General features: G+C 46.4%; 1 protein-coding gene across 2 annotated transcripts; it reads left to right on the forward strand.

Moving 5' to 3' along the window:
- Positions 1-7638: 7638 nt before the first annotated feature.
- Positions 7639-27621, forward strand: PLA2G5 (phospholipase A2 group V). 2 transcript variants are annotated; one of them, XM_090271475.1, is made up of 5 exons: positions 7639-7798; positions 22026-22075; positions 23278-23422; positions 25647-25753; positions 26357-27621. In XM_090271475.1, the coding sequence occupies exons 2-5, from the start codon at positions 22036-22038 to the stop codon at positions 26479-26481; spliced, it is 417 nt and encodes a 138-aa protein (XP_090127601.1). In that variant the 5' UTR covers positions 7639-7798; positions 22026-22035; the 3' UTR covers positions 26482-27621. The 2 variants fall into 2 exon arrangements, with proteins under 2 accessions (XP_090127601.1, XP_090127600.1); XM_090271474.1 differs by lacking the exon at positions 7639-7798 and adding an exon at positions 18809-18857.
- The last annotated feature ends 212 nt before the right edge of the window (positions 27622-27833 follow it).

Raw genomic sequence — 27833 nt, forward strand, 5'->3', positions numbered from 1 at the left:
ATGTAATCAAGAGTGCATGTAATCATATAAAAGTATTTATTGCAACATTGGTCCTTCTGAAATTAATAGGCTTTGGGTTTTGGGGGACAGTCTTAGATTTACAGAAGAATTGTACAGAATTCCCATATATTTTCCTCCCAATCAGACACAGTTTTCCCTGCTATCACAAATGTGGTGCACTTGTTACAATGAATGAATTAATGTTGATACATTATTTTTAACTAACTAAAGTCCATAGTTTACATTAAGATTGGCACTTTGAGCACGGGTTTTGACAAATGTATAATGTCATGTATCCACCATCATTGTATCTTACGAATAGTTTTTCACTGCTCTAAAATTCTCCTGGGCTTCACCTGCTCATTTGCTTTCCCATCCTGCACTCCTGGCAACCAATGATCTTTTTATGGTCTCCAGAGTTTTGCCTTTTCCAGGATGTCATACTATTGGAATCATGTAGTATGTAGACTTATAAGATTGGTTTCTTTCCCTTAGTAATATGCATTTAAGGGTCCTCAGTGTCTTTTTGTGGCTTGATAGTTCATGTCTTTTTTTTTTTAATCCTTACCTGAGGACATTTTTTCCCCCATTGCTTTTAGAGAGAGAGGAAGGGAGAGAGAGAAACATTGATGAGAGAAAGAAGCATCGATTGGTTGCCTTCTGTGTGCACATGGACCCGAGACTGAACCCACAACCTAGGTATGTGCCACGACTGGGAATTGAACCTGCAACTTTTAGGTTACGGCACAACGCTCCAACCAACTGAGCCACATTGGACAGGGCATATCTTTTTTTTTTTTTTTTTTTTTAGATTTAATGTGTTTTATTGATTAAAATATTACATTTGTGCCACTTTCCCTTCCCTCTGCTCCCCTCCACCCGGTGGCCCCCTCCCTCCAGTTGTCCCCCCCTTTTAGATTATGTCCATTAGTTGTGCTTACAGTTCCTCCCAACCTCTCTCCGTCTATTCCATTCCCTCCTACCATGATCCCCAATTCCTATATCATCTCCCTCCCTCTCCCCACTCCCCCTCCCTGTTGGCCTCCCCCCACTATGTTTCCCTTACCCACAGTTCCTTTTCCACTCTCGTTGCCTGTTTCGTTTGCCTTTGTTTCATCTCCCTAGCTTCTGTTTTTTAAACCAGTCCCTTTAACTTCTCATATAACAGTGGTTTGGATCTAATGAACTCTTTCAGTTTTATTTTGTCCTGGAAACACTTTCTCTGTCCTTCTATTCTGAATGACAATTTCGCTGGATAGAGTATTCGTGGTTGTAGGTTTTGGATTTTCATTACTTTGAATATTTCTTGCCAGTCCCTTCTTGTCTGTAGGGTTTCCCTTGAGAAGTCAGCTGATAGTCTAATTGGGACCCCTTTGTACATAATTCTTTTCTTCTCTCTTGCTGCTTTTAAGATTCTCTCTTTATCTTTAATTTTTGACATTTTGATTATAATGTGTCTTGGAGTGGTTCTCCCTGGGTCCAGTCTCTTGGGAACTCTCCTTGCTTCCTGGACCTGCAAGTCTATTCCCTTCCCCAAGTCTGGGAAGTTCTCCTTTATTATATTTTCACTCAATTTTTCAAGTTCTAGTTCATCTTCCTCATTCTCTGGCAAACCAATGATTCTTATGTTGGGCCTTTTATAGCTGTCCCAGAGGTTTCTGATCCTCTCATTGTTGCTTGCCATTTCCTCTCGCTGCATTGGTTGACTGCTTGTTCCTTCTCCATATTCCAGTTTGTTGAAATGGACTCTGGATTCCTCACCATCTGTCTCGTATGTGGTTTTGTTCCTTTCGTTATGAAAGTTTTTCGCTTCTTTCATATCTTTTTCCTGCTCTTTTGTGAATTCTGTAAGCCACCTGATAACAATGGCCCAGAACTGAGCCTCTGACAGGTTTCTTATCTGTTCATCTGTCAGGTTCTCTATCTGCTGTCTGGTGAGTTGTGCCACCGGGATCTCTATATTTGTCTGCCACATTTTGACAGATGCGTTTTGTTTTCCTGGGCCGGCTGTCGGGGGCAGGGGGCAGTGACTGCGTACGCGTCACAAATCAGCGGCCGCCGGCGCCTGCCTGTCCGCGACCTATTTCGCAGCCCTGTGGTGCTTTCTGTGGGGGCGGGGGTCCAAGATGGATTCACACACAGTTATTCAGCTAGGAGACCGGGATCCGTCCTCCCGCCCCCCTGGGCCTCACTGTTCAAAGCGATGCTGCGGCTGCTCCCCAGCGCCGGAGTCGGGCACGCCAGGGGCTTGATCGGAGTCGCCTGCCTGTCCGCGACCTATTTCGCAGCCCTGTGGTGCTTTCTGTGGGGGCGGGGGTCCAAGATGGATTCACACAGTTATTCAGCTAGGAGACCGGGATCCGTCCTCCCGCCCCCCTGGGCCTCACTGTTCAAGGCGATGCTGCGGCTGCTCCCCAGCGCCTGAGTCCGGCACGCCAGGGGCTTGATTGCCTCCAGGATTTTTCGCTGCCCCGCCCTGCCGCTCCGCAAACAGCTTTGCCTTCTTTAACTCTTACCTGCCCAAATGGCACTGCTGGTTTATAACTTCATATGTTGGGCTTCCGTGTAGCTTTATTTTCTGGAATTTCTAGTTATCCTTTGTTTTGAAGTAGTTGTATTCCACTATAGTTGTAGAGGGAGACCTAGCGTGTCCGTCTAAGCCTCCATCTTGGCCGGAAGTCCCTGGACAGGGCATATCTTTTTGTCGCTGAATAGTATATGGATGTACCACAGTTTGTTTATCTATTTACCTACTGAAGAACATGGTTGCTTCCAGTTTCTGGTGATTATGAAAGAAACCCACTATAAACACTCAAGTGCAGGTTTTTTTTGTACATGTGACTTTTCAACTCAATTGAGTTGCAAAAAGGAGTGCAATTGCTGGGTGGTACGGTAAGACGCTCTTTCGTTTTGTAAGAGACTGCCAGACCGTCTTCGGAAGGGGTTGTACCATTCTGCATTCCTGCTAGCATTGTGTGATGGGTCCTGTTGCTCCCCATCTTAGCCAGCGTTTGTGGTCGGGGCTTTGAAGTTTAGCCATCCTACCAGGTGTATAACTGTTGTTCTGGTTTTAATTTGCAATTCCCTGGTGACAGATGATGTGGAGCATCTTCTCAGCTGCTTTTTTACCATCTGTATTTCTTCTTTGATGAGGTGTCTGCTCAAATCTTTTACCATGTTTTGTTACTATTGAGTTTTACAAGGTTTTTTTTTGTATATTTTGGATGCAAGTCCTTTGCCAAATATGTGTTTGGCAAATACTTACTGCTAGTCTTTCACACAGCAGGAGTTTTAAGTTTTAATGAAGTCCAACTTAACAATTCTTCTTCGTTTTCCACATTCAGCTGTTTTCACGTGGGCAGCTTGAAATCAGCCACGTGGGAGTACTTAATACTTCAGAAGCTGACAAACTCTACAAATCAAAGTTTGTTTTTGTCTCACAAATGGTTATTATAAAACATTCGCCAGCACCCTACTGCCTCCTGTTAACCTTCTATTGAATCATCCATTGGTCTGACTGTGACTTTACTAATGATTTTAATTCTATGCACCAGAGAAGTTTTTTGTTTTGAGTAAAATGTTGATATTTTATTTTCCTTTGATTTAATTGCTCTTACTGTTCACATTTCCTCATTCACATAAGAGTTAGAAATATAGTCATTTTTTATCTGGGTAGCAATTCCTGAGTAATATAAATTGGTATTTTTTTCTCAATTGTTATTGTGTTTTTTTAATAATGACTTTGATATTAATGATTATGCAAAGTTCTGGTTACTGGTGCAATTTCATTACAAATTATTATTTGTTTGAGAAATATAAAACAAATTCATACATAAAATTAATAATTGCAGATGATTTAATTAAACTAAATTAATAAAGAATTTTTATAACTTCAGAAAACTGATTTTTTGAAAATATCTAAAATCTTTCAAAGTGTATGTTATAATTAACTTTGTAAATCACTTGAATATAAGAAATTAAGTGCAATTTGATATGACTATATCCTCCTGTTTTACTTTACTGCATGCTCAGTAAAGCACCTGTAATGTAGTAGGCACTTGCTAAATATATATTGAAATAATGAATCGATTAAAATCAAACATAAGACACAAAATGTGCTATCCCACCTGGAATTCACTATTTTACTATAAGTCTTAGGTGATGAAATAAGACAACATAAATGAATAGGTATAAAATTTAGGGAAAAAAATGACAAAATTGTCTTTGGAAGACACCATGATTTTCTTTTTAGACATTCCAAGAGATTATTAACATTATAAACTAAGAGAACTTGACAAAGTTGTTAAATACCAGGAACAACATTCAAAAAGAAAAAGTCATCCCCACATACTAACAATAATAAGTTAGAAAATGTAATTTGAGAGGTGGGGGAAAGATGCCATTCACAATAAGAACAAAAAGTATAAAGTTTCTAGAAAAATTTTAATATATGTGAAAAATCTTTATGAAGAAAAATCATAAACGCTATTGAAAAACATATGAGAAACATTAAATAAATAGAGAGTAAGACCATGTCATGCTCAGAGTTGGCAAGATTAAATATCATCAAGTAATCTATAAAATTTAATTGAATTCCAGTAAAAATCCCAGTTGGAGTTGTCATGTAACTCGAAAAACTAATTATAAAATCAGTTTCTAAAGAAGGAGGAAAAAGAAGAGGGACTTTCTTTAGTATATGTGGAAATTTTAAAAAGTCACAATAACTTGGTGGAGTGCACACAGGTAGATCAGAGTGAAATGAAGAAAGCCCAGAACAGACCTACTATGCACAGGTGGGAACTCAAGACAGAGGGATGCATTAACCTCAGAGGAGAAAAGCTGGGCTCTTCAACAAAATGTATTGTAATTGACCTTCCCTATGGAGACAGGAAATTGCACTCCTGCCTCCTACAATACACAAAAGCAATGTCCAAATGGATCAAAGAATTAAATCCTGAGGGTAAAAACTGGAATTCGAGAATCAATAGAAGAAAATACAAAAACTTTTTTTTTTAACCTCAAAGTCATGAGAGACTTTTCAAACTAAAAGTGACTGATAACTTTGATTACATAAAAATTCAAAAGCACTTATACTATAAAGCATGCCATAAAAACATGGAAAGACAAGAAGCATGCTTAGAGAATATATTTGCAACATGCACAGCAAAAGATTGATATCTTCCCGCGTCCTGCTTCCTGGGAGCGGCTGATACTGGAAGGAGCAGACACCCCTTCCCTGCTCCTGCCCCCAAATAGAGCTGAGTAGGGCAAAGATAGGGAATGGAGCTGAGGACAGATAGGGCCAGAATGGGCACAACAGACATGTACAGACTATGCATTAAAGAGAAAGTCCAAATGGCCACTGAGGGTTTGCAAAACTTCTCAGCTGCACTAATGGCCAGGGAGTTAGAACGGGTTAAAGCAACAGTGCTGTACCATTCCATACTCATCAGATTGGGAAAAAATGACAAATGTGACATTATCACGGGTTGGCTATGGTCCTGCCAGGAGTGTAAACTGGCACATTCCTTAAGGACAGGATTTTGGAACAACTAAGAAAGTTGATAATGTGCATGCCCCCGACCTGACCTGTGTAGGGTTTTTACCCAAAATGTTCAACCTGATAACCATGAGGAAACAGACAAATTGACATATTCTATATGACAAATGGCCTGGATTTAAAAAAATGTCCATGTCTTGAAAGATTTTAAGAAAAAGATGAAGGAACTTTGTAGATTAAAGGAGACTAAGAAGACACAACAGAATGCAATGCCTGATTCATATTTGGATTCTGGACTGGAAAAAAAGAGCAAACAAGTTGGATATAAATGACATTTTTAGGACAATAAGGCAAAATTGATATTAGACATTTTGAATGGATACTGGATAATAGCAGTATTGTATCAATGTTAAATTTCTTGTCATGAGTGTGTTGAGTTATGTAAGAAAATGTCTTGTCCTTAATGACAGATGCTGAATTATTCAAGATGAAGTGTCTGCAAACTCACTCTCAGATGCAGCAAAATGTTAACACCTGGCGAATTGAAGGGTTAACGGGCGTTAATTATAGGACTTTCACAACTTTTCTGTAGATTTTAAATTTTTCAAAATAAAATTTTGTGAAAACACGTGACTACTCTACGACTCGACATTGCTATTTTCAGACGAAATGGGGCGCGTTCAGGGCGGTATGGCCATAGACCCTGCACTGCTACTTTCAATATTGAGCTTTGAATAAATCAGGTCTATAGGGATCAATATGAATAAAGTAAAAATAAAAATAGGAAATATATAGTTTACGGATACAAATATGTAGCAGGGGTATAAACTCTGGAGTGGCCACATTAGTTTCACAACGCTGTTTCTTGTGGTCAGAGAAGGAAGGATGGAAACAGGGCGGGAGAGGGGACAACGAGGAATTTCCACTTAGTCTGTAAGGCCTTAATTCTTAAACAAACAAACAACGACAACAACAATAAACACAAACTAAAGCAAAAGCCAATATAGAAAAAAATAGAAAGAAAAATAAAAATTTTTAACAGTGTTATCTAGGGTGGACATAGGAAAGTTTTCCTTTTAACTTTGTACGTTTCTGGTTTATTTTTTAATGATTTTTTTTTCTCTTCTCTCTGGTTATGAGAAAAAAAGATTTACTATCTATATTGGGTCAAGGGCTAGACCAGTCAAACTAGGGGTTGTGAATCTGAAAAAAAAAAAAAAAAGTCTTTCTAAGCTTTTGCGAGTCTCTCTCTGGTTAGCTGTGTGACATTGACCAACTTCCTGGACCCCTGTCTGAAGGGCACCTTTCCCGGTAGGGTTAAGACCTGTATTAGACAGGATAACTCATGTGCTGTGCTTAGCACAGCGCCTGGCACACAGGAAGCCCCGTGGAAATGTTAATACCACCATTATTACTGCTGCGGCTGCTGATCATGTTTTCTCCCGCCTGGCCTGGCTGGGCGGGGTGTCCCTCTCCACGCTGCTGCTCTGGGCTTGCCCATCCCTGCATGTCTGCGATGGTGTTGGGGGCACGCTCATTCAGGCACTGCCTCCACCACTGAACTCCAAGCAAGGAGTGGCCCCTCCCCTATTCATCTCTGTGCCCGGTGTGCCACACGACAGGTACTCAGGAAATTATTTTTGCAAGAATGACACCACCCAATCTCTAGCAACTCTTCCCCATCCTCAGAACTCACTTCCAGGAGTTCGTTTGTTTCCTTGGTGGTCCCAGGCCTCCCACTCTGACTGCCTCCCTCTGCACCTGTTTTCCTGGGCACCTCATCCCCCATCCCTGGGGGCTGTGTTCATGCTCCTGCCTCAGCCAGGTAAGTCAGCAAGGGACTGAGCAGTTTTCGGGTCCTTAAGAAAGTTCTACGCTGAAAGGATTAGCAAAGGCCTCTCAAAGCTGATAAGGCTGTGAGCTGGATAATTCAGGACTCCAATCGAGCCACCACCAGAATTTTCTGGGTGATAGCCAGGCCTCTTGGGCAGGATCGCCAGCCCCAGTCCCCGGGGTTTTGCCGGACTTCCTGCATTTGTGAAGTCCGAGTGGAGGAATGTCCGGCTGCATCCAGGCAGAAGTTTCTCCTCGCCACCTCCGGGCCTGTCTTCACCGCTTGCTCCCATTCACGGCTTTAAGATTCTGGAGCCCACGAGTCTGTTGGGATCTGCAGCCCGAGAACCCCGATGTTGGGGCAGGGGGCGGGGAGTCCGCAGGGCCAGGGCCTCCAGGCTCTGCCCTATGAGGCTGCTCCTGGGGACAGGCTGCAGGAGCAGGAGCTGAGGCCACACCAAAGAGGTCAGTTATGGGCATGGGAGCTGCACTGACCAGGGAGGACACACCAGCTGCAGCTGGAGGGACTGGGGAAGGTGGGGTTCGGAGAACAAAGAGGTGGGGGCGAGGCGCAGACCCTGTTAGAGGAGATCCCTGGGTCTAGTGGGGTCCTTCAGCCATCAGGTGTCAACCCTTGTGAGCTGTGGCCTTCCTAAGGAGGCAAGGTCATACCTGAGGGGGAAACGGAGGTCACGCAGGTCACCTGTAAAATTAGGGGCAGAGCTGGGCAGGGTCATAAACAGTCAGAGGTGAGACTTGTGTTTATGTGAATCCGAGGCCTTCCTGGAATTTCTTTTTAACTCAAGCCATATGAAAATATTTGTCATTGGGAACAGGAATAGTCAATCCCTAGTTAACATTTCTTAACATTTTCTGAGCACACCCTGCATATCACACGCTTTGGAATCCGCAGAAAGAAATACAGAGATGGGGAAGTTGCCCTCCCTTCCCCCATCTCTCTCTAGCCCTCTTCTCTTTCCACACCCAGATGCCCCCCACCCGCCCCTAGAAGTCAGAAAGGCTTTGGGCTAAGTACATGTGGCCTTGAGAGTCAAACTGATCAGGTTCAACTCAGAACTTTGCCACCTGCCGGCTCGGTGACATAGGTGAGCCACTCCTTTTCCTTTGAGCCTGGGCGTCCTAATCTGTGAACCGCGGATGAGAGCAGTGCCTACCTCATAGGATCCCTTACAGGATAAAATGGGATAAGCACATAAGAACTTAGCGTGGTATCTGTGCTAAAAAGCATTAGTTAGTTTTATTAGTCATTGAACAAACATTGTGGGTTTGGGGGTAGGTTTTTTTTTTTTTCTTTGGAGAGTGTGAGTTTGGGAAATTGAAAAGGCTTACATGAGGCTTCTTCCTGGAATGTACTGGGGAGCGGGGTGGTACCCAAGGCAAGGCCAGAGACGCTGGCAGCGGGGCCAGATCATGCGGGTCTGTGTCCCTGTGGGGCAGACAGGTACCTCTGACCTGGGCAGCACGCAGTACGTACTGTCACAGAGAAGACTGACCCAGAAACAGAGAAGAAGCCACAAACTCTGTCTTGTTATTCTCGGTGTCACAGACATTCTGAAGGCCTACTCTCATGTCCCTTGTTGACCTTAAAGGTAAAACGGCAGTTATTCTACCAGCAAAATGTGTTTATCGGGGAGTAGCAGAGAACTGCAACTCAGAACAAGCAAGCTTTGGCAAACCCGTAGGCAACTCCTGAGAACAAAGGAGAGGGGCTTGCTTTTATTAGGTTTGAGGAGGAAATTGTGGAGGATCAGAGGATCATTTTGAACAAAAGCTCTTTAGAGCAGAAGACTTGGAAGTTGTGGCGGTTGCTCATTGGCTGCCAGCAGTGGTTAGTGGGCTGTTGCTGGTCAGGGAGAGGTCTTCCTCCTTTTTCTTAAAGCAGAAGGTAAAGTCGCCGTGCAATAATGTCCTCCCTTGTCAAAATAATTATCTTTCTTCTTCCTGCTGGCTGTGCAGGCTTCTCTGAGTGCTATATACATGAGATGTTCTCCTTCAAGGCTTCTCGACTCCATTTCCAAGGAGGTTTTCATTATTTTCTTTTATAATATGCTTTATTGATTATGCTGTGGTCCTAATTTCTTTTCCTTTTGTTCCCCTCCACCCAGCGACCCCCCTCCCTCCCGTTGTCCACCCTCCTTAGTTTCTGCCCATTGATTGTGCATATAGTTCTTCTCAACATCTTCCTGTCTACTCCACTCCTTCCGACTATGCTTCTTAATTCCTGTACCATCTCCCTCCCTTTCCTCCCGTCTCTCTGCCCGCTGACCTCTCCCCATAATGTTTCCCATACCTATAATTCTTTTCCCACTCTTGTTGCCTACTTAGTTTGCCTTTGTTTCAATTCCCTAGTTTCTGTTGTTGGTGGTTGTGATACAGTTTTCATTTTAATGTTCATAGTTTTGATCCTCTTTCTTGTAAACAAGTCCCTTTAACATTTCATATAACAGTGGTTTGGATCTGATGAACTCCTTCAGTTTTACTTTGTCCTGGAAGCACTTTCTATGCCCTTCTACTCTGAATGACAGCTTCACTGGATAGAGTAATCTTGGTTGTAGGTTTTTGCTTTTCACTACTTTGAATATTTTTTGCCAGTCCCTTCTTGCCTGCAGAGTTTCTTTTGAGAAATCAGCTGACAGTCTTATTGGGACCACTTTGTACGTAATTCTCTTCTCTCTTGTTGCTTTTAAGATTCTCTCTTTATCCTTAATTATTGACATTTTGATTATAATGTGTCTTGATGTGGTCCTCCCTGGGTCCAGTTTTTTTGGAACTCTCTGTGCTTCCTGGACCTGGAAGTCTATTTCCTTCCCCAAGTTAGGGAAGTTCTGCTTCATTATTTTTTCACGTAATTTTTCAATTTCACCTTCTGGCAACCCTATGATTCGGGTGTTGACCTACTTATAGCTGTCCCATAGGTTTCTGAGCCTCTTCCTATTTTCCTCCCTTTTCATTTCCTCTTTCTGTACTGGTTGACTGTTTGTTCCTTCCTTATGTTCCAATTTGTTGATTTGATCCCTGATTTTCTTTCCCTCACCACTTGTTTTGTATATGTTTTCATTCATTTCAGCAGGACTGGCCTTCATTCCTCCCTGTCTTGTTTAAGACCTGCTGTTAGGTCTGTAAGCATTCATATAACGAAAGTTCTGAACTGTGCCTCAGAAAGATTTCTTATCTGCTGATCTGTTAGATTAGATACTTGCTGGCTGGTCAGCTGCGTCACCGGGGTCTCTATCATGATCTGTGCCATCCTGACAATTTTGTGTTTACCTTTGCTTCCTGGGCAGGGCTGTCACACCTTTCATGCTATAGGGGGCGGAGCCCCGTGCACTCGTCACTACCAGGTGACCCTTCTCACCACACTGTGGCGCTTTGTGTGGGGGCGGGGGTCCAAGGTGGATTCCTGCTGTTCACTCTCTGCTGAGAGACCGGAAGCCTCCTCCTCTGTCCCCACACCCTCCAGCCCTCACAGTCCAAGGCAATGGAGGTCTGCCTTCCCCAGCTTTGGAATTGCGAGCTGACGGGTCTGGTCTGCAGCCGGGGGTGCTCCCCAGGTGCTTCTCACCTCCCCTTAAATATGGGTGTCTGTGCTTATCAATGTCCCGCTGCCATCACTGCTGCTGCCACCGCCAGCACAGCCTGAACTCTCCGCCCCAGCTTTGTCCCTCCTACCCGTCCGACAAGCACCACTTCTTTATAACTTCATACGTTGGACTTCCATTTATTTTCTGTAACTTCTGGTTATTTCTGGTTTTGCAGCAGTTGTATTCCTTCTTAGTTGTGGAGTGAGACACAGCGTGTCAGTCTAGGCCGCCGTCTTGGCCAGAAGTCCGAGGTTTTCATTATTTAGTTGAATGCCCCCAGCCCAACAGACAGACAGTGGATTATAAACTCCTGAGTACAGCAGCTGACAGGTTTACCTTTGCGTTTGTTTCCTTGGTGCCTTATCAGAGCTCTGCCCACAGAAGTTGCTTGGGAAACGTTTGCTGGGTTGGATTGGGATTGGAGACCATGTGAGTGTCAGGATCACGGGCCTAGAACATTGGGCGCCATCTTGATTCTTGCCTATCAGAGTAATAGCCTATTCTAGGGTTTCTCCCTCCTCCAAAAAAGAGGTGTCATGGCATCGTGGAAAAACAAGTAGGCTTTTACCAGGTAAAAAAGAGAATGAAGAACATTCCAGAAGCAAAGACAGAAAGATAATACCCTAGTTCAGGGTAATTTTCTTGAGAGTGAACAGCTTAATTAGTTTTTCAAAAACAAAACGCAACAGGCACTTGCTATGGAGTAGGTGTTTAGATTTGCATTTTTAGCAGAAATTTTGGTGAAAGTTGGACTTGTGCCTGTTATTGAACAGTAGCTGTCACATATGTATGAATAAACTGAGGCCAAGACAGGACTAGCTGTGTGTGTCTTTAGAGCAAGCTGCCAACTTATAAGATGGCCGACACCCAGCGGGCTACTGCTCCCTCCCATCTTATTGGTTCATTTATCCAATCATTCTTTTATTCCACAAACAAGCACCACCCACCCACTATGTGTTAGGCTCTGTGCTAGCTGCTGATAATATGATGGACAAGACTGACGAGTTTCCTGCCTTCTAGTGAAAGGGGTGGGGGACATAAGCCACAAGTAAGGAAATAAAGAGAATTGAAGACAAGTGCTTGAAGGGAAAACACAGAGTGATATGAAATTAACTGGAGGAGGAGGAGCCACCCTGGGTAGGTGGTCAGGGGAGGCCTCCTGGAAGAGGGGGCTTTTAAGATGAGACCTGGAGCTAATAGTAAGGCTAGGTATTAGTATCTAGGCAGGCGGAGCAGCGAGTCCCAAAGCCCTCAGTAGAAAGGCGTGGGATGTTCAAGAATAGGTTCATATGATAGTATGTGCTGTCACTGAATGTCAGACCTGGAGGCCACCCTGGAGCTCATTCAGTCCATATCCCACTCAACCTATGTCACTCTCTGCGAGATCCCTGACCGTGACTCCACATGAGTCAATATTCAGGGGCTGGGACCCAGATGGTAGGGAGCACAGAATATTCAACAGCCCTCTCCATGTCATAGAGCCACCGAAAGACTCCTGAGTTTTCTGTTTTGTTTTGTTGTTGTTTTTTAAACCTTGGTAAATCTAATTTTTAAAACACTTTTACAGATTAGAGCCGACGCTTCATAACTGACGAAGCTGACTCTCCTGCCTCTGACCGGTCTCTCAGGTTCCACACACTTAAGGAGAGCTCCGTTTTCCTGAGAAGTCAAGTGCGGGCCTGTCCCACCTCCTCAGTCCCCACCACCCACACTGCGTTCAGTTTCTAAAAAGTGCCTCTGGGGACAGGAAACTCACCACCCCCAAGACAGCTTATTCATTTCCCAGGACACTTGGGTTGCTAGAAAACACTTTCTAGGCTCGAACCCAAATCTGACTGTGAAGTGCACCCACCCCCGTGCTGGCTCTGGAGACACGTGGAAATGGTGATGCTGTTTGCCCTGACAGCTCCTCAGAAATCTGGACACAGAGGCTGGGTGCCCTGAACCCCCTTCCAAATACCAGTCAGCCCCCATACCCTCCCTCTGATAGGCATCCCATGACCCAGAAACACACCAGGTTTCTAGAAACCCCCTTAGGACCCCCCAGATAGGTTTGCTGGGAGCCCTGGGCACTTGATTCCTGTCATCACTGTTGTCTGACTGGTCTCACACTTGGGGCTCACACGTATGATTGCTGAGCTGTGTTTACCTGTCCCTGTCCTTGTGCATTCAGATTGGGAGAATCTCAGGATAGGACCTCTTCAGTCTCTTCTTATTAAACTCACATCATCTGGGGACACCATCAGGAGAAAAGTCCAAACTCCTTAGCCTGACACCCAAGGCTACCCAGCTGCATCTCTTCGGCCAGTCCTTCCCACCGTTTCTAAATTCTTACTCAACACATAAAGAAACTTCCCTTTTCTGAGAAATCAAGTAGGGGCGTGTCCCATCTTTCTAGTGAAAAATAGCAAACACTTATGGAGCCCTTGCCATGTGCCAACAAAACTCTAAACTTCTGCCGTAGCGATGAGGCAGGAAATAGGATTAACCTCATTATTCAAGTTGATAAACTAAGGCGTAGAGCAGTTAAAAATTTCTCCCAAGGTCACGTAGCTAAGAACTGGGGGTTCCAGAACATGGGCCCTGAACTACCTGCATCCTGCCTCAGTAGGAAGCTCTGCACATGTTTCTCCCAACTCTGACATGTTAGTAGCGTGAAATTGCTCAGAAATTGGCAAATGTTAAAAATCAGGTCTTCTTTCCCCTCTGGAGAGCCAGTTATTAGATATTTACTAGAGTATCAGTACCGCTGCCTAACACCCTCGACTACTTCATGAGCCATTATAATGCGTGCCGAGGAGTCTCGTGTAGGCTTCTCCTTCTACTCGGCATGTCCTTCCTTACATTCTTGTCCTGCTCAACTCCAGTCCACTCTCTTTTCATTGTGGTAAGATACACGTAACCTAAAATTCACCACCTGAACCATGGTAAGGGCACAGTTCAGTGGCATTAAATACATGCATAAGGTCGTATAACCATCCCCACCCACCCATCTCCAAAGCTCCTTTGCTCTCGTAAGACTGAAACTCTGTCCCCATTAAATAATAATTCTCCATTGTCCCTTCCCATGGTCCCTGGTAGCCACCGTTCTACTTTCTGTCTCTATGATTTTGATGACTCTTAAGTATCTCATGTAAGTGGAATCATATCATATTTGTCTTTTTTGTGACCGACTTATCTTATTTCACTTAGTGTGATGTCATCAACTTTAATCCCCATTATAGTAGATTGCAAAATTGCCTTCCTTTTTCAGGCTGAATACTATTCCATCGTATGCAAATACCACATTTTTCTTATCCGTTCACCTGTTGAAGGACACTTGGGTTGCTTCCATGTTTTTGCTATTGCAAATAATACTGCTGTCAATGTGGACAAATGTCTCTTTGAGACTCTTGTTTCAATTCTTTTGGGCACATGCCCACACGTGGAATTGCTGGGTCATATAGTAATTTTATTTTTAATTATTTGAGGTGCTGCCATACTGTTTTCCATGGAAACTACCATTTTGTATTCCCACCAATAGTGCACAAGGGCTCCAATCCTCTTAAAAGATTCAGTACAGGCACCTCCTCTTCCAGAAAGCCCTCAGTGACCTCTGTCCTGGGATGGGTGTCTCTAATGTGCTTACACACTATTTATTTATTACTTTATTATTTTAAAATCCTCACTTTAGGATATGTTTATTGATTTGAGAGAGTGAGAGACAGAGAGAATGAAAGAGAGAGAGAGAGAAACACTGATAATTGGTTGCCTCCTGACAGAGGACTGATTGAACCCACAACTTTTTGGTGTGAAGGACGATGCTCCATCCAACTGAGCCACCTGGCCAGGGCTACGCAGTGTTTATTGAGCAACTGCTCTGTACTAGACTCTGAGCTCAGCACTTGAAACAAAGTTTTGCTTAAGAGATGATCTCTGCTCTCAGATACTCACTGCCCCATTAATGATGAACATGTTGAGAGGACAGGACTCAAGATTGAGTTCTATGCCAGGCCACTAGAGAGTTCTCTAGGCAGAGAGCAACAGTGAGGCAGGTTGGACATAAGACAATAAGGAATGGCAGAGACTAGGGCAAAGCTAAGCACATGTCTAGTCTATGGGTGCAGCTATTTCTCAGCTCCAGTCAGTTGTTGACATGTAGGAATCCAGAGTCAGGATTGCCAGATCTTTAAAAGAGAAGCTGAAAATTTGGATTTCTGGAGTCTCCTAATGTTTTTACATTAACAATTGATCCCATTTTTTAAGGTACTGTGTAGGAGAGGCAAAGCATTTCCTAGGGTTGCATGTAGTTTTAGCTGAAAGTTTATACCCCAGGGTCTGGTTTCATTCATCAAGTAATTAATTATTAGGAATTAAATTATGAGCAATACTGTTAACTCAGCCTTCACTTCTCCATTTTGTTTATTAAGATATCACATGATACCTTGGTCAGATTTCCAGTGAAAATCCCAATGATTATGTCTTCACTGGATCTCAACCCCTTTCTATAGTAGAAAGACTGTGGATTTGAGTAACAGATAGGTCAGGCTTAAGATGCTGGGTCTACCTTTTTTTTTTTTTTAAGTATATTTTATTGATTATTTTGTTACAGTAGTTCCAATTATTTTCCCTTGCTCCCCTCTTCCCAGTACCCCTCTTCCCTCCAGCAATCCCACCCCCTTTAGTTCATGTCCATGGGTCGTGCATATAAGTTCTTTAGCTTCATCCTTTCCTATATTATTCTTACCTTCCCCCTGTCTATTTTGTACCAAACAATTCTGCTTCTTAATCCCTGCACCATTTCCTCATTTCTCCCCCTTCCCCCTCCCAGCTGACAACCCTCCAAATGATTCCCCATACCTATGATGCTGTTCCTATTCTGGTTTGCTTACTTGGATTTTGTTTTTATTTTTTAGATTCAGTTGTTGATAGTTATGAGTTTGTTGTCATTTTAATGTTCATAATTTTTATCTTTTTCTTAAGTAAGTCCCTTTGACATTCCATATAATAATAGCTTGGCGATGATGAACTCCTTTAGCTTTACCTTGTCTGGAAAGCACTTCATCTGTCCTTCCATTCTAAATGATAGCTTTATTGGATAGAGTAATCTTGGTTGTAAGTATTTGCTTTTCATCACCTTGAATACTTCTTGCCACTCCCTTCTTGCCTGCAAAGTTTCTTTTGAGAAATCAGCTGACAGTCTTATAGGCACCCCTTTGTAGGAAACTCTCTGCCTTTCTCTTGCTGCTTTTAAGATTCTCTCTATCTCTTTAACCTTTGGCATTTTAATTATGATGTGTCTTGCTGTGGTCCTTTTTGGGTCTAGCTTGTTTGGGACTCTCTGTGCTTCTTGGACTTGTATGTCTATTTTCTTTCCCAAATTTGGAGAGTTTTCCTTCATTATTTTCTCACATAAGTTTTCAATTTCTTGCTCTTCCTCTTCTCCTTCTGGCACCCCTATGATTTGGAAGTTGGCACGTTTAAAGTTGTCCCAGAGGGATATTTTAATTGATGATGTGTTAAGGACTGGATTCATTACTAGAGAGAGGGTAACTGAAAGGGGCTGGATTATGGGTGGGACAGTAAATTAGTTCTGGGGTTCTTGTGGGCCACTGAGCTAGAATAGCAGGCAGGTATTTGAATTTTAATTATATTTCTTTAAATATATAATTAATATAACATTAATTATAGTATAATTATTAAAATTCAAATACCTGCCTGATACTCAAATACCTGCCTGTTATTTAAATATGATAATAATTCAAATTATATTAGAAGTGTAGGCTGGGGCCGTGGGGTAAGTATGAAAGCTAGAGCCAAGAGGTCATGTATTCACTCAGTAAACCTAACTGAACACCTGCTATGTGCCAAGTGCTGGGGATATAGAGATGAAACAGACATAGTACCTACCCTCAGCTTAGTGGAAAGACATAACCACAATCATATTTATAATTTTTATGAATCACTGAGTGCCTGATAGGTGCCAGGCACGGTACTGAGCCCCTTGGCCTGCCTCATCTCACTGGATTATCAAAATGACCAAATGAACAGGTTTTATTATTGTCTTGCCTCACGGGTGATTAAACTGAGACCTGAAGAAGCCAGGGGGGACACAGGCAGTCAGAGGTGACACCCAGATTTGAGGCCACTTCTGTCTGACTTGAAGCTCAGGCTCTTTGACCCAACCCTGTGCTTTCTCTCCATTTATATATTCAATCATTGTTCACCTGGTGTTATTGTGGATTTAGAGGTAGTGCCAGGCGCTGCCTGGCCAGCAAAAGCTCCTGGAGTCTGCACAGAAGTAAGACCCAAATCCCTGACCTCAGATGAGCAGATGAGCTCACCCCAGAAGAGATGAGGGGAGGGGCAGCAGTCCCCCTTGAAAACACCAGCATTTGGGGGCCAACAGAGATGGGAGCTGAGTAGCAGGAGGGCAGGTGGCAGATCATGGTGGCCTCTTGAAGGCCAGAGGGAGAGACAGTTTTGAGAAGGAGTTGATGGTCAGTGGGATGGAGTGCCCGGGAGACTGGGGGTGGGGGTGAAACCCAAGCCTTGGGCAGCACGAGGGGTGCAGCTGAAGCCAGGCAGCAAAGGGTTGAGAAAGGAGAGGGCAATTTGTAAGTGGAAGCTTCTCTGCCCCGAAATGGGGCTTTTAGAGGAAAAAGAAAGCTGGAGAGAGGTCAGCAGAGGCAAGGGATGTTTTCCCTTTTTGCGGCTTCCTTTTGTTTGGTTTAGGATGGTGAGGCTTGTGGGTGCCAGCAGGCAGAGGCAGAAACTGGTGGTGGTAGAAGAAAACTCAAAATGCAGAGCAGAGGAGTTTTCCCACAGCCCCTGGGCATGCTGTATTTTATTTGCTTGATGCCTTTACTATTGGTTTCCCCACCAGAAGGGCAGCTCGTGGGAGCCAGGTCTCTCTTGTTCACAGTGGGTCTCCAGCAGGGCTGGGCACGCAGCAGACCCTCAGTGGCTACTTTTTGTATTCAACTGAACTCCCAGGGTTCACAGAGTGCCTGTGGTTGGGTCCCAGGAAGAGACAGCTCAGGAGGGCCTGAAGGAGGGGCTTTCAGACAGGAGGGTGGGGGCACCCACGTCTTCTCGGAAAAGTGTGTGTATGTGGGGGTCAGGATGGGGACATGGGGATTAACACAAGTGGAGGATGGAAAATAATAACAGCTGCCTGTGTCCTTGTGAGAACTCTCTAGGAGGGTATTATTTGTTAGCATTATTTTGCCACAGGTCTGTTACAAATGCATTCAATCATTTAATCCTAGTAACGGAGGCAAGAAAACTACACTCAGCCATGAGGTGAAACAGCTCGTAGTGGGGAGGCCAGGATTTGAACCCTGGACTTGGAGTTGTGATGTTAACTCCTGAGCCACACACTCCCTACTTGGCCTTATTTTCTACAGTTCGTTCCTCTCCGTGAGCCTCTCAGGTGACCAGGAATCATTATTTTCATATGTCACTGGAACAGAGAAGTGTGGTGAGTTGCCTGGGGTCACACAGCTACTTAGTGGCAGGGAGGAATCCAGCTTATACTTCTTTAATTGCAAGGCGGTGGTTTCTCGTTCTCCTCAGAGGGAAGAAATGCAGGAATTTGGTAGACTTTGGTGCAAAAGAAAGGTGCCAGCTGGGCTTGGAGACAACATTTTGCTGTGACTCCAGGACAGGGAGAGTTGGTGTTGGCAGACAGGGAGCGACAGGAAGAGAACAGGCAGTCTAGAGGGGTGCCGCCTGGCTGTCCCTGGGATGAGGCCCAGCGATACAGCATGAAATTGGAGCAGGAGCGTGGGCTGGAGGCTTTGACAAAGACCCAGCGTGGCGAGGGGCGGGGGGAGAGGGGGGCTGGCGGGGAGGGGACGGCTGCACCCAGAGGGGGATTCCAGATCTCCAGTTCTGGATGGAGAAGAACCCTGGGCTGGGAGTGGCCCAGCCAGACTGAGGTAAATATCCCTCCTGAAAGCCACCCAGGCCCCGTGATGTCCTTCAGGAAATAGATGCTTCTGAGTGCTGAGAGGGGAAAAAAACCCCTCAGGGGTCAAGAAGAGAGAAGTAAGACTTCCTATGTGAGTTACCAGGAGTCCTGGAGCTGGCACGGGCGTGGGAGGGGACAGGGAGACCCTTAAAACCAGGCAGGCCCAAGCTCCGCATCTTCTCCCAGCCCAACAGGGACGACGGAGAGCAGGTCTCACCGGTGAGGCATCTTGGTGAGCAATCTCATTCTGGGGGGGTGGGAGGGTCGGGCCCAGAAAGCAGCTCAGACGGGACACCTGGCCGTCCATCGCTTGCCCCACAAAGTGCAGGGAGGTCTCATGTGTCTTCTGTAAGTGGGGCTTGGGACCGTTCATCCTTTCCAGCTGGAAGACGTGAACCGAGGGGGTCCTAGGAGCACGGGGCGGCGCTGCTGCATGTGGACTCGGAGGATCTGTCTGTCCAGGGACCCGCCACTGCCCAGCTCCCACATCTTCCTGCTCTGCTGGGCTGTCTGTCTCCGCTCTCCCCACCTCTCATTACTGCAGCCACCGCTCCACTCCCAAACTGTCTCCTGGCTGCACTCATTCTCCCCTGTGGTCGCTTCATAAAAATAGCCAAGCCCACACCCTCCCCTTAAGGGTCTGCTATGGGCTTCAGTGATGGTGCATCTTCTCTGTCCCCAGAGCAGCTGGTTCGAGGGTTCTGCCCCCTCCTCTGGGAAATGTTTGTTCCCTTTCAGACCCATTGCATGGGGTCTCGTACTCACAGCCACAGCGCATGGCCCAGGGTGTTCTAAAATGCACTGGGGTTTTGGTCTTACTCAGGTATGCTGCAGTCCACAGGAGATGTGCCATTTCAAGGATAGTCTTTTAGTCACAGTTTCTAAGAGAAAGCACCACGCAGGGCCACTTGGAAGCACCAGGGTTGATCAGGAGGCAAAAGAAATGAGCAAAAGCGAGGTCCAGAGCACAGGAAAGGACAGTTTAGGGGGCAGGGGGCGCCTAGTGATCTGTCCATGGCCTTGGGTGATTTAGGGCAGAGAAAATATTGGCTGGGAGCTGGAGCCTTAACGAAAGGAGGTGGTGGGGTAAGGGAGTTTAGGATTGGTTGGTTTGTCTTCGGCTATCTCTAGGAATTAGCTAGTCCTGAGTGGGACTGTCTCTTCCCAGCCCAGCAAGGTCCCCATGGTGCCAGAGCATCCTAAGATGTACAAAAGGAGAAACATGGTCGCTACACAGGGGCTGCTCTGGGCAGTAGAGTCCGGGCAGTCAAAGGAGGCAAGTCACGTTCCTGGGCTGAGTCCTTGGGCCGCTCACTTCCCCTTCCTATGCCTCGATCTCCTTGTCTGTATAACCAACAACTGATATTCTCTCATTCAACGAACAACTGTTGAAGGGACAGACACTGCGCCACCTAGTCTAACAATTCTCACCTGCCATAGTCATCGGCAGGTTTGCAGAGGCAGCGGGCAGTGTCTGGCCCATTGTAGGTGGGTGTCCTGCTCCTAGCACAGCCCCAGGAAGCAGCTGAGAAAGATTGGTGCGGAAGGGCAGGGTCCTGGAATATTTAGAGCCCTTCGAGTGGAGACCATGGGTCAACAAAACCCTCAGGAATGTTCTTGGAACTCAGAGGAGCTGCGTGGAGAGGCCATCCAGGTAGCCAGGAGCCCTGGAGGGTTGGGGGTCATGTGTTTGGGGCTGGGGACGGACCAGGGGCTCAGAGCAGAGCACGGCAGAAGTGACCACCGAACTCAAGGATCAGAGCGAGCGGGGCACCAAAGGGGGAATTCTGGCAGACCACTGGCCAGCTGAGCAGCTGTAGGTGGGCAAGGACTGTGGGATGGAGCGAGGGAGGGGAAGCAGGCAGCCGCCGATAGAGGGCCCTCTGAGAGGCTGACTTAGAATCAGTCACTGGCCCAAGGCACAAGGAATTGCCTCCACCTCTGGGTGTGACTGTTTTGGAAGGTAGGCCTGCGATTCATGTGTCTGCTGCGGAGGGCAGCTGGGGCCGGTGGGCCCATGGGGTAGGGCTCTGTGGCTCCAAGGAGAGCTCACCCCTCTGAGGAGGGAGGCTGCGCGGTGCATCGAGGGTGCTCGGGGCCTGGGTTTGAATCCTGCCTCACTTCTTACGATGTATGTGACTTCCGGAAAGTTCCTTGAGCTCTCTGAGCCTGCCTTTCTCCGCTGGCAAACTGGCAACGGTGATACCTACCCTTCAGAGCGCTCATGAGTGCCCAGGGCCAACACATCATAGGCAGCCTGCCTGGGGCCCATGAAAATGTTTCAGTTTTAAATTCTTTTAACATTGAAGAAAACAAGGTATATAACAATAATGAATCCAGCGTGGATTGCATTTGTTTTTATACCAACGCAGTTGTAAAATATAATTTAAAAAGATTTTTTTGGGCGGGGGTGGGAGAAAGAGGGCTATGCAGGCAAAAGAGCTCGGGACCCACAAAAGCCCTAATGGGGCCCTGAAAGCCACACCACATAAGGTGTGCTCTTGCTGCACCCCGAAGCATCTGCTTGAGGCCGGGCACTGTCCTCCGTGCTGGGAGACAGGGTGAACCCTCCCAGCTTCGGCCCTCAGAACACCAGAAGGGAAGACATCCTTGGACAGGCCCTCAGCACCGTCTGATAAAGGAAGGCGAGACTTAAAACCCTTAAAACCATCAGTTTCCCTTGTGCCCTCCCTGTTCTGCACCAGGCTCTCCCTTTGTCCAGGATTCTTTTCTCCCTTCCAGCTCCTTACGTCCTTCACCAAGGACCCTGCCCAGGTGTGTCAGTTCCGGCCCCTCACTGTGCCATCAAGTCTCCATCCATTTAAGAATCCCACCTGTCGCTCTGGTTACTGTTAGCCATTTTCCACAGAAGGGGCAGTTGTGTTGGGGATATTCGTGGTCAGGTGCATTTGTGATGGGACAGTTCTCTCCCACCTCTATTGGGAACAATACCTCACAAATGCCTCTCTGCCCCCAGGGACCCATTGGGTGTTGACCTCATCTTTTCTCACAGAAGTTGCCCATTTTTTGACCAACACAAGAGGGCCAGGTTTGGTGGGAAGCCAGGGGTAGAGTCTGAATGGGCCGTGGGGACATCTCCTGGTAAGTATGTCATGGGGTGTGTTTTCTTTTCCAGAACCTCAGAGATGAAGGGTCTCCTCACACTGGCTTGTTTCCTGGTCTGTAGTAAGTGCTGGCCCCATAACCCTTGAACTTGTGACCTTCTACCCCCTAAGAACAACAGGGTAGTGGAAAGGAGACTAGTCTTGGAGGTGGGAGAACTTAAGTTTGGATCTGGGTTCTGCATGTACTGTGTGGATATCAGCAAAAGTCTTGGCCCCTTCCAGCCTCTGTTTCCTCCCATGTGGCATCGGTAACAGTCAGACGGTGAGGCTGTGGCAGGGTTCTAGGTGACAAGGAAGGTTGTGCTCCACGGAGAACACATTGTATTAAGATACAAGCAGGAGGCAGATTTTTTTTGTTTGTTTGTTTGATGCAAAACAAAATAAAGCCCAAACAAAAAATAAAAAACAATCGCCTTATAGAAATAGTCCATCCCGTGATTCCTGGTCATTCTCTGCTCAGGCCTGTCCAGGTTTCTATATACCCCGGGCTGCCTCCTCCTAGATGGAGGTAACTGCGCAGCACGGGGGTCTGTCCTCAGGCCTCCCCTGCAGCCCCTGCCAGGCTGCCCTGCTCTTGGATGTCTCCAGACCCCTGGAGGCTCCAGGAGGAGCAGGAGGCCTGGAGCGTTTGGCTCACTGTGCGCCGCCGGGCAAGCACTTTTCCCCTCTAGGCCTCAGTTTCCCAATCTGCAAGGTGAGTGAGCTGGCTTCGATGACCTCCAAGGGTCCCACCGTGCTCAAAGAGTCTTATGTTCTAAATGGTATTGGTGGGAGGGGGGCGAGGGGCGTGCCCAGGAGAGGCAGGAGAGCCTGCTGGCTTCGTGCAGACACCGCACCAATTATACCCCATGCTTCTTGGTCACGTGGTATGTACCTGCCCCTGTGCTCAAAATTTACAATACACCCTTTATCCTACTTTAGCCCCCATGACAACTCTAAGAGCTAGGCGTTCTTTTTAGGGAGCAAAGGAAACCGAGGCTCCGAGAGATAAGTGACCCATTGAACATCATGTTGTGAGTTAGTGGCAGGGTTGTGATTTGAACCCAGGCTTGCTCACTCTCCAAGTCCAGACTTGTAACCACGTGCCCATACTGGCTGCCCTCACCTTCCTTGTCCCTCTCCCACTAATGGGGAGGATTAAGAAAGAGACCCCCTGGGCCTCTCCCAGCCCCAGGGTGGGAGAAAAGGGCAGGAACATGCTGGGAGGGCGGGCCTGCAGCAGGCAGGCCTGCGTTTCACCTGGGGACATGGGTCATCTTTCAGGTGTGCCTGCTGTGTTGGGGGGCTTGCTGGAACTGAAGTCAATGATCGAGAAGGTGACGGGAAAGAACGCCCTGATAAACTATGGCTTCTACGGCTGTTACTGTGGCTTGGGCGGTCGAGGGATCCCCAAGGATGGTACCGATTGGTGAGCTGAGTATCATGACTGCCCTTATGCACCCACATTATCTCCTCCCATTCCGTGAATATTAGAGCACCGTTTTATAGATTAAAAAACTGAGTCTCAGAGAGGTTAACTGACTTGCCCAAGAAACTTCTGGTAACTCTCTAAATCTCTCTGCCCTAACGTATCCTATGGTCTATTGCTACATAACAAATCCTCCTAAAATGTAGCAGCTTAAAGCGATAATGACCATTGACTTTTCTAAGGATCTGCCATTTGTCCAGGGCTTGGTGGGATGTCTCCAACCAGCGTCAGCTTGGGCGCCTTGACTGAGGCTGGATGATCCAGATGGGTCACTCCGGTAGCTGGCATGTTGTCACTGTCTGCTGGCTGGAAGCTCAGATGAGCCTGGGGACTGGGAGCCTCCAGTCCCCTCTCTCAGGCCTCTCCAAGGTTGTTTGCTCTGTCTCAACGCACGGTGGCTCTTGGGTTCCAAGAGAGAGTATCCAGGCTGCTAGATAAGAGGGTACAGCATTTTTGTGATGAGGCCTCAGAAGTGTCATGGTGATCCTTCCAGTATTCTCCAGGTTGAGGCAGTCACAATAGCTGTAAGAGGGAGGGGACCTAGCATCCACATCTTGATTGGGAAGTGTTCACGTTCCAGAGCATGGGAGATGAGAGAGCTTGTTCTTTGGGAAATGCAGCCTGCTGGGTTAACAGTTCTGATACCGTGAGACATGTGTGATGGAATGGGGCAATGAAGCCCATGGATGGCAGATGGTTGGAGCCAAGTTTCTCACCGCTGGAGTGAGAACAGGAAGCTGGAATGCTCTAGGTGGGGGTGGATTAAAGTCAGAGACGTCAGTATTAACTCCCACTTAGTTTAATATAGATGCAGACGGTTACAGGGGGAGTATGTGTACACATGTGTATACATGGGGCTATTGATAATACAGCTGTATTATCTCTGTATTTACTCTGTCAGCTGAGACAACCTAAAAGAAACAACCCCTCAGTCTCAATAGACAACATGTAGTGCCCAGAACTGGTTTCTAATATCATTCTCCAAGGAACCAAGGCTCCTGGGAGAAATGGCTGATGCTGGGACTAAGGCAGGAAATATACAAGATGAACCTGCAGCTTCTTACAATGCAGAAAGTCAGGATGCCCTCAAGCAACACAAAACAAATCCCAGACAGACCCCGCATTGGTAGAGGTGTGTCAAACAGTACAGGGCCAATGGAAAGAGCTCCCAGTGTCCAAAGCTGGAACAACCTGAGCAAAACTAAATAAATCAATCAATGCATAAATAAATAAATAACCACAGTCCTATCATGAGAGAAACATCAGAGAAATCCCAGTAGTAGGGCATGCTGCAAAATACCCGACCAGTCCTCCTCAAGACTGTCAAGGTCATTAAAACCATGGGAAGTGTGAGACACTGGCACAGCCCAGAGGAGCCTAAAGAGACATGATAACTAAATGTACTTTGGGGTCCTGGATGAAATCCTGGAGCAGAAAAGAGGATGTTAGGTAAAAACTAAGGAGCTTTGAATAAGCTGCGAACTTTTTACGATAATGAATCAATAGTGATATAGTATGATTTAGTAATTAGTTGAATTATTTAGTTAATATTGGTTTATTAATTGTAACACATGCACCCTATTAATATAAGATGTTAATAATAGGAGAAACTGGATCTGGGGTAAATGGGAACACTATGTACAATGTTCTCAATTTTTCTTTAAATCAAAAAAAAATATTTAAGGCAACCTGCTACACCTAACATAGTGGAAGTTTACTATTCGGACTTATAACAGTTCAATCAAATGTGTTGATTCTGGGACCCAGGTTCCTTCCGTCCTGTGGCTCTGCCCTCCCCTATGGCCTCAGAGTCCTTGGCTGGATCATCTTCATCCAGCTGGGAGATGGAGAAAGAGAGTGGAGGATAACATGTAACATTTTTATGGGTAGGTCTGGAAGTGGCATTCCTCACTTCTGCGCACTCCCCTGGCTGGAACCTGGTTCTATGACCACAAGTACCTGCAAGGGAGGCTGGGAAATGTAGTCTCACCATGTGTTCAGGGAGAAAAAGCAGGTCAGTGAGCTGCTGGCCAATGGTAGGCAGCCCTAGAGGATGGGCACATTATTATTAAATCCTTTCTCTGCCAGACCACACCCACCAGTGTGGTTTTTGCTTAAGTGACACACCCCTTCCACTTAGGATCTAAGTGTCTCGCACTGACAGGTGTTGTTGGGCGCATGACCGCTGCTATGGGCACCTGGAGGAGAAAGGCTGCAACATCCGGACACAGTATTACAAATACAGATTCTCACGGGGCCTGGTCACCTGTGGTAAGGCTGGGTCTCCCCATTCAGGCCACTGGAAGAGCCTGGGTCCCTGCTGGCTCTGCGTTCAGCTGCCCTTAGATGTCAGTCAGCCTGTATCTTGGTGGGCAGTGCTGGGGGCACGTGGGGCAGAAATATTGCAGCTGTATCTGACCTCTGGGAGCGAGTATTCAGTAGGTGCCAAATGCTTTGCAGACTTTCTTTTTTCCTTGCTCCCTGAAAATACCCTGTGAGTAGGTTCCGTCTCCCCCTCTTACAGATGAGGAAACTGAAACTCAAAGGCTTGCCAGTACACACAGCTCGAGTTGGGATTCTGGTTCAGGTCTCTCTGGGTGTGGTGTCTCTATGAGAACTGGGGATCCTCCAGAGCAGGGGTGGTCTCCACCCTCAGACTGGGGGCTCCCTGGGCTGAAGCCTCACCCCGGGCAGCAGCTGGGCCTCTTCCATCAGAGGATGCACCCCTCCAGCCTAGCTGTGCCTTCCTCATCAGATTGAGCATCCCCTCAGGGCAGGAAGCCTAGACGCAAGTCCTGACTGAGGCCAGCCTGGAAGTCCAGGTTGGTAGCATATCTTCCTTTCCTTATTCTACACGTGGCATCCCGTTTGTAGAGCCTGGGCCCCGCTGCCAGGTGCAGCTCTGCCTCTGCGACCGGAGGCTCGTCTACTGCCTGAGGAGCAACCTGAGGAGCTACAACCCCGGGTACAAGTACTTCCCCAACATCTTCTGCACCTAGTGACCCGCAGTGAGCTCCTCCCAGACCATGACCTTTGCCCACTTCCCCTACAACATGGAGTTTCCCGACTCTGCTGGGCTCCTGAGAGAGGCTCCCGGGTCCTACCCTTTGTTTTTTCTTGATGGTCCACTGGGCTTGGAGGAGCCCCGTGGCTACCCTTCACCACCCATAGAATCCCCAGGGATTGACGCTGGTCATAGCATTTGACAAGGTTGGGGTCCTGGCCTCCACTTGTGAGTTCAGTCCTTCGGGTGCCAGAGCTCACTCTTAACTCCAGGCCAGGCGCCCTTGCCTCTCAAGACAGAGCCCCATCTCCAGGAGGAAGACTTTCCTGGGATGCGTTGACTTTTCCGTTTCTGCCACTCTCTAGAGGATCTCACTCAACAAGAAGCAAAATTGACTCCATAAACCTGACAGTAAATAAAATGTCTCGTCAAGAGTAATACAAACCACACAGGCATTTTCCTCTGCTGGGGGGGGGGGGGTTCCTGCACCTCCTTCTCTGCCACTGGGCCACTGAGACCAAAGTTAACCTCGCTCTCTGAGGCAGAAGGTGCCGATGAGTAAATAGAAGGTTTTCTGAGATGAGTGTCAAGCCTTCTGTGGGGCTCATCTCCTTAAATCTTGGGGGTCCTCTGGGGTCAAGCATCGGGTCTCATTTTTCCTTGAGGGGGTGGGGAGAAGAGGCTTAATGGTTACACCAGCTGGGGATTCCCGGGCAGAGAGAGGATCACGTTCAAGTTCTGGCGTGGCTTCTCCGGTTGGGTGAGGCCAGCCCACTTCTGATCATCTCTGACACTGGCTTTTTAAAAAAAAGAAACTGTCACGTTTCATGCAATGTAAATTGGGGAACCTGAAGCCAAGGGATGCTGACACAGGGATGCTGAGGTCCTGGGATTTCACAGAGCAGACCATTTTTAAAAATAGGTTTCAGCTATGAGGTTTATTTTTACCAAGTAAGGACATTAAAAAGCCCAACTCATCTGGTAATTCATAAAAGAATACCGAGACAGCAGGAAGGAAGGACATATCTTAAAACAAAGGAGAGTCCTATCCAAGAAAAGACCTTTGGCTTTCTTCCACTGACTAATCCCAAAATAACCACATGATAAATGGGATCTATGTTAAAAAACCTCCAGTGTTAACCATTTTCAAAATAAAATTTGGTTTTTTGATTACCCTGAATGTACTGGTATTTTAGAAAAGTTTGATATGAACTCATGTCTATATTTGACAATGTAACACAGAATGGAGCTCAGATGTCCAATTTTCACATAAATTTTTTTTGAGCAAGGCCATTTCCCAAATCCATTTTTAACCAGGTATGTGGAGGAAATGGGGAGCTTCACTCT

The sequence above is a fragment of the Furipterus horrens genome, unplaced genomic scaffold (assembly GCF_987537825.1).
Source record: "Furipterus horrens unplaced genomic scaffold, mFurHor1.1.pri manual_scaffold_3, whole genome shotgun sequence".
NCBI lineage: Eukaryota > Metazoa > Chordata > Mammalia > Chiroptera > Furipteridae > Furipterus > Furipterus horrens.